A 12,045-nucleotide genomic window follows, 5' to 3' on the forward strand; every position below is an offset into this window, starting at 1 on the left:
CCCCCCCCCCCCACACACACACACACACCTGCTTACCTGTTACCTACTTGGCTGTTGTATAGCAAACCGAAGACAAATTCCTAGTATACGTAAGTATACCTGGCCAATAAAGTGGATTCTGATAAAACCACCTTAAGAGATGGGCCATTGCTCATGCACTACAGACCACTGCTGTGCGCTTGCCACAAAGCTAAAATCTGACAACCAGTCTTTGCCATATCACAAAACTGCTGCTTAGTGTGTCCAAACGCAGCAGGTTTATTTGAATGTACAATCTCTGGACAACAAGCTCGGTCAGACGCAATCGGAGACTGCACACATGATGATGTTTTACTGAACTGATAGGTTTATTTAAATTAATTTTCATCTTCTGTAAAGAGGACCAGTATAAAGGCTCAGTTTAAAAACTCTACATTACTTGCATACATCAAACAGAATATTTTAATGTAGTCACAAATATATCTTTCACTTAATTGCCAATAATTCTTTTTATAATTTAGAATAACTTAGTGATCTGCAATATAATCTTATTTTATAGAACATTGATAACAAAACATTTATGGCTAACTGTTACGGATCATTGGATTCATTTTTGATAGAGCATCACTTTAAACTATAAAAAGAACAGATTCTTATAAAAATTAGATATTAAAGACAAAATGTCTCAGGAAGAAACACAATTAGATAACCTATTCCAACACTGTAAATTATGAATATAAAACAAAAAAAAGTTTTAATGCCAGCATTATGTGAACTATGGAACATTGAAAGAAATGGCTTAGAAATAAAACTGATGACTACACAGTATGTCATTGCACTCGGTCTGTACAATTTCACAAGAGGGCAGCACACAGAAAATCTTGCAGCGAGAACTTTTGAAGGTACAACGAGACGGCAGAGAGACATCCGGCCTGCACCAACAGGAACTGTCTTCAGAGCAGGCCTTCATAAACACCAGCCCCGCTGATACCTTGGTTAGAGTCCACCAGCCTGGGGAAAAAATACACAGGATCAGAGCGCTGTATTTACATTTGTACTCCAGTGCATTAGAGAACACTTCTAATAAAATACAGCATGAAATGTTAGGGTCACACACAAGTTTGGTCCAGCAGTAAAGGACAAATCTGTCACATCATTATGGCAAATATCATAGTTTTGAGGGTTATATTTATTACACCCATCATCGTCAACATCTTTTGCTGTATTTAGTGTTACAGTATGTTAGAGCAGGGATAGACAACGTGTGGCACTCCAGCTGCTGTCAAACTTTATATACCAGCATGCATAGCCAGTTTTTATCATGCCCCAACTGTGGTACTGTATGTTTGTTCCACAGCTGCCAATTTGCTTACCGTTGTGTTAAGGTTAATGAAAGGAGAAGGACGTGTGACTTAGCACTCCCACTAATTTATAGCCACTAAATGGCTTTGCAATATTTTTCAAGCCACAACTTTGCCCTACATGGTTCCTAAGCTCCATAAAGTTGATCAAAAGGAAGTCTCTATGGGGCAGTGGTTTTTATAAGTGAAAGCATTGGCTCAGCACCAAGTGATCTGCAGTGTGTTTACTTCCCACGTGCAGCCTGATCTCATCAGCATAAAAGCATTATAGTGGCGAGACCGGGATCTATACAACTGTCTGACCTCCTCATATATGCCTTATACAGGTTTAGAAGTACAGTGCCCATGTTCAACTGAAGCCTTAATCCCTGGACTTGCATGTTAAGTGGTGAAACTGCTACTCACAAAAATGAAGGGGAGCAATCAATTATGTGAAAGGTCATCTTGCCCTTGTATCAAGAAAAAGCAGAAGCCCACATGTACAGCTCAGGCAATCAGTGGCTAATCTGGCCATCTAGCACACTGGCCACTGCCAGACCCACTCTAGACAGTGAGAAGTACTGGCGGGTAGGAGTAGGGTGTTATCGGAGAAGAGACGCAGATGGGCTTTAAGTAAACATTAATTAGTAACACAGGATTCGTCAGAGGTGCCTGATCCTCTAATGTCTTTATTATCGGGTCTCTTGTCTGCATCAAATTTACTCTGCAAGTAAGTAAAAGTGAGAGCAAAACAAGCCCACCACTAAGGGTTCTCATTGTGATGACATGTCAGTGATGGGGCAGCAGTCTCTATATAAATTAGTGATGAGCGGATTCGGTTTTACTCGGTTCTCAAAACCGAATCTTATTGGCTCACTGATGTCACGTGTTTTGGATAGCCAATAAGATTCGCCGAGTAAAACCGAATCCACTCATCACTAATATAAATAAGGAAATCCTGCACATTAATGTTATAACTAAAACATTTAAGTTTCAGTGCACAAAACGGCAACAAACATTTTAACCCTTTGGCGAAGAGGGTTCCGACACCCCTTTGCTCTGGCTATTTTGGCACTTTTCAGGGAGGCCACATTCAAATATCAATATCACTGATTAATTTTTTTGTATTACAGTAATCACACAAATGGACTCGTTCATTTTTTATATATAAGGCTTTGACATTTCTGAAACTACCATTAGCATTCGTGTTTGAAAGTGGGCACTCTTCTCTTTCAAAGCAGGGTGTTTGGGAGTGAGCGAGTGACAGTATGGAGAAGATAAAGTAAGGCACTAAAACAGACCCATCTCTTGAAAACGCAATGTTTTCCATTGTGGTGTGATCAGACAATCACTATTGTGGCCACCACACAATTTCACAGATGTGAACCACGTATGAAAGAGCACAATTCCCAAGTTAATTGAAGCCAGGATGACACCCCTGGACTTAATGTTTTCAGGCAGTGTAGTATTTATTGGCGAATGAGAGCACCACCAGGTCTGTAATTGCCAGGATGGGAATAGAGAAGAGATTACTCCCTACCCATACACAGCACTACTGATTTTCTTTTCTGTAGTGCAAGATAAGCCATTCTGCCTCAAGACATCATTGCAGAATGTCATAACGCAGAGGTTCTCAAACGCGGTCCTCAAGGCACCCCAACAGTCCAGGTTTTAGGTATAACCATGGCTCAGCACACATGGTTAAATCAAATTGACTGGTGTGCTAATTAAGTCACCTGTAGCCAAGCATGGATAAACTTAAAACCTGGACCATTGGGGTGCCTTGAGGGCCACGTTTGAGAACCTGTCTTACAAACACCTGATTTCATCCCCAACTCCCCACTGGTAGTAATTATTGGTGGGGGCTTTATAGGTGCATTAAATGCGTGCAAATAGTCCCATAGTGCTGAGGATAGGTCAGACATGTCCTTGACATTTAAGTGGTTAAAATATACTTTGTCTACTATAGAACTAGCTTTTTAGAGTCATAGCTGCTGGGGGAAGAGCGAACAGGTGTTAGCTTGGGAATCAGGTTTTGGGAATCATGGAAAATAGTTAGAGCTACTTTTAGCTCTGGCAAGTGTCTATGCATTGTCCTTTGATGGAAAATTTGGAAAATTTTACTTTTCAAGAGAAGAGGGAATCCCAGATCTGTGAGGAAGGGTGGAACAAAAGAGTAGCTACTGTAAACTGTTTTCAGACATGAGCATGAATACCTATTTTAATGGTCATACTCGCTGAGGCTCAGGGACCAACTAGTGTGGGAACATACAGAGGGGATTACTTTTTTATGACATGATGCTTATAAACACTGTAGACTTACAATATAAATCTGGTGCTGGATACGTGGCTAGGAACGGTGGTGGTGGGGAATCGCATCCATGTGAACATTTAACTTCATTTCATTATCAATAATTTGGACAAGTTGCTGCATTGATGGGAGATGACCAGATTCTAGTTTTGACCACACAGGAACATCTAGAGAAAAGACATTACAGATTATTCTAAAGCATGAACATAAAGATAAGAGTCACGTTAGGAGTACTGTTCAACATACCAGCAGTCATAGGCCCTTCAACCTACCATCAACAAAACACAATCCTAATGTAACACTGCCAAAAGAAGTTATGGCCAAGATAGCTGAGATCTGGATGTTTAGCACATAGGCCAAACAGTCAGTTCTCCCCGTATCACTGGGACCTAGACTAGAGGTGGAAAAAACACAGAAGGCCAATAGCATTAACCTTACAAGCACATATACCTACATACCTGGTCATTCAGATTAAGAAGAGGACATAAATCTCAGAAAATATCAGGAACATGGAAAGTTATCTATATTATGTGAACCTATTACATTCATTCAGGTCTTTCACAGGTGTTACCAGCTATATAACCCTGACTGAATCCAGAGATTAATCTCCCTAGTAAGGAGCTATCATACAGCGAGCAGAGCTACAGGAGCAATATGAAGCTGTTGGGAGAACAGCAGCAGGTGATTATCACTGCACAAAGAAAAGGACAGCTGATACAAATGGAAGCATTCATCTTCCTCTAAAACCTTACAAAACAGACATTTTCATTACAAAACAAAATATATAAACAAATAGGTGAGCATGAAATGGGGAATTGAGGTTAAGAATCCCTGCCACCTTTTCCCATGGGATGCTCTCTTGTAACACCTTGATCACCCCCTACCACCACCTCAGATCTGTCCTCTAGCATCCCTTCGTCTGTCTCCCCTGGTATTCTCCTCTAAATCATATGGAGGTTCTGGTGTTTGTGAGGAAAATATTTTTTAACGTGACACTACAAAATATATGAATTGTGATCAGGGCCGGCAACAGAATTCTCGGGCCCCATACAGTGATATCTTTATTTATATTATAAATATGCATGTCTCTTCTTCCTCACCCCTACATACCACCGTCTATGTCTCCCTCTCTCCTTCCTCCCACACACCCAAAGTCTGTCTCTCCTGACTACATGATGCATTCCCAGCTCCCCCAGCCCATCCCAAAGCCCTGTATGCCCTCACCAAGCCACTCTTGCCCCAGGGAGAGACTCACTTGTGCTGCATTTCCCAGACCAGAACACCGCACAGCAGACCATACTAGAAGAGGACAATGCAGGGCACGGAAATCCTGGCTAGCGGAGCTGCTGCCATGTCCCGTAACTGCCTGCAACAGAGCGGAACCCAAAAGAGCGGATGCACACTCGCTCCGCACAGTCACTGTGTGTGAGAGGCTCCTGTCACTCTGAGGCTTTGGCCACACCACCTACAGCTCGCTGCCCTATTTGGCCAAGACTGCTCACATCCCTGCAGGGTACTTATCAGCATATACTTGGGGCCCGGTACAGTTGTCCCCTTTGTACCCCCATGTCGCCGGCCCGGATTGTGATCCCAGAGGAGAATGTGCTTTACATTGAAAGCATACTATGGGTGGTATTCAATTAGTGCCGCACTTTCCACCCGCTTGTAGGTTGAATTAACATTCAACCTATTCAAAGCCTGTTCTGATTTATCGACTTGTCGAAAAATCCGCCCGGGCAAAAAAAACACAAAAACAAAACAACACGTGGATTGGCGAATTCGCCGCCGATCCACATGTTTTGTCCACATGTTTTGTGGGGCGTTTGACAGTTTTTTTGGTCTGTTTTCTCCCATGCCGATTTGACCCTCCCAAAAAAAAAAAAAAAAAAAAAGGCATGGTGAAGACGAAGCAAAAAACTGGCAAAAACACCCGCTATGTAATACCAAATGGTCGAATTAGTGCCGATTTTCTGACTGTCAGAAAACTCGGCACTAACTGAACATCCCCCTATGAAATTATTTGCTAAGACTACACAAGGTAAAGCAGTTAGCCCTCACAGCAGTCCTGCATTTACAGAGAGATAGGAAAATGGCCTAATGCTAATTATTCTCAGGCTACAGCCAAGCACATGAACATTTACCATTCAAAGTGATCTCAAAGGCTCCGGTGGACATACACTGGTTCTCAATCATGTTGCTCAGGAAGAAAACCATCATGCAGGCATAGACCTAGTCAGAAACAAAGAGCAAAGCAAACCACATGTAAACACTCAGGTCAATGTAAAGAACACACACAATGCTAGGTAGAAGCTGATTGGTCACAATTGCCAGCTTCTACACTTCTCCATTCTTTAGCAGGCCTAGAACATCACCCTCAATTAAGTCTGACAAATGGACAGCAAAATAACGAGAAAAAAAAAAAAAGACAAAGATAACTGCTCATTACCAATTGACTATTGAAGGTTGTGCTCCTTATAGCAGCGCATTACATGTTGAGCCTCCCATATGTAAAATGTTTAGGTCCAGAGGAATTTCTAATTTTTGGGGTGGGGTATCCAATTGCCTGCGATAGTGCCACAGCCGTAAAGAGCAGGTGTTTTTCCCTTTTCTTTTTTTTTTCTCCTTTTTTTAATCACCCCTATTCAATTAGGTAGTGCGAAAAACACCCATTTTTTGTGCAAAAAATACATAGGTCCTGCAAAAAGCCGCAAACCTATGTATTTTCGTGACACTTAGGGTGAGATTCAAATGATATATCACGCCCAATTTCCTTTCTAAAACGATCTCCGTTATTGCGCATATTGCGCCCATAGTAATCAGGTATAGCTGTGTAAACGGTTGGGTGCCTCGCTACTTCGGGGGTAGCGAGCTGAAATGATGATACAACGTCCCTGAGGGCAGAAACAGAACGGGTGTGTAAAGGGGTGAAAAGTGCGTCTGCTTATCAGGGCTAATTGTATGGCTCCTGGCAAGAGAATTACCCACGGTGACCGCAGGCAATTGGATACCGCCGTTAGGGTTATTCTGTACTTTGTAATATTTGCATACCTATTAGCCACGATATGCTGGTGCGAGCAGCATCTTATTGGGGATTTTGTTTCACCTGCCTCAGGCAGGCGAAACTAAATTCACGGAAACAGCCAAAACCACAGTTTTCACTGAACCTGTGTGTGTTTTCAGGAGAAAAGGCATTTTTTTTTTTTTACAGGCGATCTAATTAGATAGCCTGTAAACAAAAAATAAATAAAATTGTGAAACATCGTGAAAAATTTACATTTTTCACACCCGATGTTTTACAGCAGCTAATAAGATACAGCCCATATAATCCATGATAAATTCATGGATCTACGCGTTAACACTGATAGATTTGCATTACAAAAAAAAAATTATCTGGCATTTAGTTTTTATCCTAAGCTTAATGAGGCTCAAAAAAGAATCCCCAATAATAGCTGCCGTGGCTGCACATCGGGGCTTATTATAGAGTCCCGGAGGATTAGCCCGCGGTAAATTACTGCAGGAAACTGAATTCTCCCCTAAATCATGCATTCTTTCAGTGTAGGATTTTTTTTCTTTTAACCAATGTTACATCTTCCCAACACCATCCCCTGTCTACTGCCATGAGCACAACCACATAAATAAGAGGACGGAGATAGCAAAACCTTAAAACATGGCCACTGGCCACATCGGCTGTTGTAAGACTATGGGGGAGATCTCTCAAAGCTTGGAGAGCGATAAAGCACTAACCAATCAGCTTGTGTCCCGTTACAGGCTGTATTTGAAAAAATAAGAATTTACTTAGCGATAATTCTATTTCTCATAGTCCGTAGTGGATGCTGGGGACTCCGAAAGGACCATGGGGAATAGCGGCTCCGCAGGAGACTGGGCACAAAGTAAAAGCTTTAGGACTAGCTGGTGTGCACTGGCTCCTCCCCCTATGACCCTCCTCCAAGCCTCAGTTAGGATACTGTGCCCGGACGAGCGTACACAATAAGGAAGGATTTTGAATCCCGGGTAAGACTCATACCAGCCACACCAATCACACCGTACAACTTGTGATCTGAACCCAGTTAACAGCATGATAACAGAAGGAGCCTCTGAAAAGATGGCTCACAACAACAATAACCCGATTTTTGTAACAATAACTATGTACAAGTAATGCAGACAATCCGCACTTGGGATGGGCGCCCAGCATCCACTACGGACTATGAGAAATAGAATTATCGGTAAGTAAATTCTTATTTTCTCTAACGTCCTAGTGGATGCTGGGGACTCCGAAAGGACCATGGGGATTATACCAAAGCTCCCAAACGGGCGGGAGAGTGCGGATGACTCTGCAGCACCGAATGAGAGAACTCCAGGTCCTCCTCAGCCAGGGTATCAAATTTGTAGAATTTAGCAAACGTGTTTGCCCCTGACCAAGTAGCTGCTCGGCAAAGTTGTAAAGCCGAGACCCCTCGGGCAGCCGCCCAAGATGAGCCCACTTTCCGTGTGGAATGGGCTTTTACAGATTTTGGCTGTGGCAGGCCTGCCACAGAATGTGCAAGCTGAATTGTACTACAAATCCAACGAGCAATCGTCTGCTTAGAAGCAGGAGCACCCAGCTTGTTGGGTGCATACAGGATAAACAGCGAGTCAGATTTTCTGACTCCAGCCGTCCTGGAAACATATATTTTCAGGGCCCTGACTACGTCCAGCAACTTGGAATCCTCCAAGTCCCTAGTAGCCGCAGGCACCACAATAGGCTGGTTTAAGTGAAATGCTGAAACCACCTTAGGGAGAAATTGAGGACGAGTCCTCAATTCCGCCCTGTCCGAATGGAAAATCAGATAAGGGCTTTTACAGGATAAAGCCGCCAATTCTGACACGCGCCTGGCCCAGGCCAGGGCCAACAGCATGACCACTTTCCATGTGAGATATTTTAACTCCACAGATTTAAGTGGTTCAAACCAATGTGACTTTTGGAACCCAAAAAACTACATTGAGATCCCAAAGTGCCACTGGAAGCACAAAAGGAGGCTGTATATGCAGTACCCCTTTTACAAACGTCTGAACTTCAGGGACTGAAGCTAGTTCCTTTTGGAAGAAAATTGACAGGGCCGAAATTTGAACCTTAATGGACCCCAATTTCAGGCCCATAGACACTCCTGTTTGCAGGAAATGTAGGAATCGACCCAGTTGAATTTCCTCCGTCGGGCCTTACTGGCCTCGCACCACGCAACATATTTTCGCCAAAAGCGGTGATAATGTTTTGCGGTTACATCCTTCCTGGCTTTGATCAGGATAGGGATGACTTCATCCGGAATGCCTTTTTTCCTTCAGGATCCGGCGTTCAACCGCCATGCCGTCAAACGCAGCCGCGGTAAGTCTTGGAACAGACAGGGTCCTTGTTGGAGCAGGTCCCTTCTTAGAGGTAGAGGCCACGGATCCTCCGTGAGCATCTCTTGAAGTTCCGGTTACCAAGTCCTTCTTGGCCAATCCGGAGCCACGAATATAGTGCTTACTCCTCTCCATCTTATCAATCTCAGTACCTTGGGTATGAGAGGCAGAGGAGGGAACACATACACTGACTGGTACACCCACGGTGTTACCAGAGCGTCTACAGCTATTGCCTGAGGGTCCCTTGACCTGGCGCAATACCTGTCGAGTTTTTTCCAACGGTTTATAATCATGTGGAAGACTTCTGGGTGAAGTCCCCACTCTCCCGGGTGGAGGTCGTGCTGAGGAAGTCTGCTTCCCAGTTGTCCACTCCCGGAATGAATACTGCTGACAGTGCTATCCCATGATTTTCCGCCCAGCGAAGAATCCTTGCAGCTTCTGCCATTGCCCTCCTGCTTCTTGTGCCACCCTGTCTGTTCACGTGGGTGACTGCCGTGATGTTGTCCGACTGGATCAACACCGGCTGACCTTGAAGCAGAGGTCTTGCTAAGCTTAGAGCATTGTAAATGTCCCTTAGCTTCAGGATATTTATGTGAAGTGATGTCTCCAGGCTTGACCACAAGCCCTGGAAATTTCTTCCCTGTGTGACTGCTCCCCAGCCTCTCAGGCTGGCATCCGTGGTCACCAGGACCCAGTCCTGAATGCCGAATCTGCGGCCCTCTAGAAGATGAGCACTCTGCAACCACCACAGGAGGGACACCCTTGTCCTTGGTGACAGGGTTATCCGCTGATGCATCTGAAGATGCGACCCGGACCATTTGTCCAGCAGGTCCCACTGGAAAGTTCTTGCGTGGAATCTGCCGAATGGGATTGCTTCGTAGGAAGCCACCATTTTACCCAGAACCCTTGTGCATTGATGCACTGAGACTTGGCTCGGTTTGAGGAGGTTCCTGACTAGCTCGGATAACTCCCTGGCTTTCTCCTCCGGGAGAAACACCTTTTTCTGGACTGTGTCCAGGATCATCCCTAGGAACAGAAGACACGTCGTCGGAACCAGCTGCGATTTTGGAATATTGAGAATCCAATCGTGCTGCCGCAACACTACCTGAGATAGTGCTACACCGACCTCCAACTGTTCCCTGGATCTTACCCTTATCAGGGAATCGTCCAAGTAAGGGATAACTAAAATTCCCTTCCTTCGAAGGAATATCATCATTTCGGCCATTACCTTGGTAAAGACCCGGGGTGCCGTGGACCATCCCTACGGCAGCGTCTGAACTGATAGTGACAGTTCTGTACCATAAACCTGAGGTACCCTTGGTGAGAAGGGTAAATTTTGACATGAAGGTAAGCATCCTTGATGTCCCGAGACATCATGTAGTCCCCTTCTTCCAGGTTCGCAATCACTGCTCTGAGTGACTCAATCTTGAATTTGAACCTCTGTATGTAAGTGTTCAAAGATTTTAGAATCAGTCTCACCGAGCCGTCTGGCTTCGGTACCACAATAGTGTGGAATAATACCCCGTTCCCTGTTGCAGGAGGGGTACCTTGATTATCACCTGCTGGGAATACAGCTTGTGAATGGCTTCCAAAACTGCCTCCCTGTCAGAGGGAGACGTCGGTAAAGTCGACTTTTGGAAACGGCGAGGGGGAGATGTCTCGAATTCCAATATGTACCCCTGAGATATTACCTGAAGGATCCAGGGGTCTACTTGCGAGTGAGCCCACTGCGCACTGAAATTCATTGAGAACGGGCCCCCACCGTGCCTGAGCTTGTAAAGCCCTAGCGTCATACTGAGGGCTTGGCAGAGGCGGGAAAGGGTTTCTGTTCCTGGGAACTGGCTGATCTCTGCAGCCTTTTTCCTCTCCCTCTGTCACGAGCAGAAAAGAGGAACCTTTTGTCCGCTTGCCAACAAAGGACTGCGCCTGATAATACGGCGTCTTATTTTGAGAGGCGACCTGGGGTACAAACGTGGATTTCCCAGCTGTTGCCGTGGCCACCAGGTCTAAAAGACCGACCCCAAATGTCCCCTTTCAAAGGCAATACTTCCAAATGCCGTTTGGAATCCGCATCACCTGACCATTTTACTGGTAGAATTGGACAACGCACTTATACTTGATGCCAGTCGGCAATTATTCCGCTGTGCATCATGCATATATAGAAATGCATCTTTTAAATGCTCTATAGGCAATAATATACTATCCTTATCTAGGATATCAATATTTCCAGTCAGGGAATCCGACCATGCCAACCCAGCACTGCACCTCCAGGCTGAGGCGATAGCTGGTCGCAGTATAACACCAGTATGTGTGTAAATACCTTTTTTGGATACCCTCCTGCTTTCTATCAGCAGGATCCTTAAGGGCAGCCATCTCATGAGAGGGTAGAGCCCTTGTTCTTACAAGCGTGTGAGCGCCTTATCCCCCCCTAGGGGGTGTTTCCCAATGCATCCTAACCTCTGGCGGGAAAGGGTATGCAGCCAATACTTTTTAAGAAATTATTAATTGTTATCGGGGGGAAACCCACGCATCATCACACACCTCATTTTATTTCTCAGATTCAGGAAAACTACAGGTAGTTTTTCCCTCACCGAACATAATACCCCTTTTTTGGTGGTACTCGTATTATCAGAAATGTATAAAAACATTTTCCATTGTCTCAATCATGTAACGTGTGGCCCTACTGGAAATCACGGTTGTCTCTTCACCGTCGACACAGGAGTCAGTATCCGTGTCGGCGTCTGTATCTGCCATCTGAGGTAACGGCCGCTTTAGAGCCCCTGACGGCCTATGAGACGTCTGGACAGGCACAAGCTGAGTAGCCGGCTGTCTCATGTCAACCACTGTTTTTTTATATAGAGCTGACACTGTCACGTAATTTTCAACAGTACATCCACTCAGGTGTCGACCCCCTAGGGGGTGACATCACTGTTACAGACACTCTGCTCCGTCTCCACATCATGCTCTGATAGAGGACAGGACCCCACTAGCCCTTTGGGGAGACAGAGGGAGAGTTTGCCAGCACACACCAGAGCGCTA

General features: G+C 44.8%; 1 protein-coding gene across 1 annotated transcript in view; it reads right to left on the minus strand.

Annotated features, from left to right (window-relative positions):
- Positions 1 to 323: 323 nt before the first annotated feature.
- Positions 324 to 12,045, minus strand: part of SELENOT (selenoprotein T) — a 51,697-nt gene continuing 39,975 nt past the window's right edge. Inside the window, exons 4-6 of the mRNA XM_063916040.1 lie at positions 5,772 to 5,859; positions 3,643 to 3,797; positions 324 to 990 (exon numbers count right to left, since the gene is read on the minus strand). Coding sequence (XP_063772110.1) covers positions 3,670 to 3,797; positions 5,772 to 5,859 — 216 coding nt within the window. The 3' untranslated portion in view covers positions 324 to 990; positions 3,643 to 3,669. The remainder of the gene's footprint in view (positions 991 to 3,642; positions 3,798 to 5,771; positions 5,860 to 12,045) is intronic.

The sequence above is a fragment of the Pseudophryne corroboree genome, chromosome 4 (assembly GCF_028390025.1).
Source record: "Pseudophryne corroboree isolate aPseCor3 chromosome 4, aPseCor3.hap2, whole genome shotgun sequence".
Taxonomy (NCBI): Eukaryota; Metazoa; Chordata; class Amphibia; order Anura; family Myobatrachidae; genus Pseudophryne; species Pseudophryne corroboree.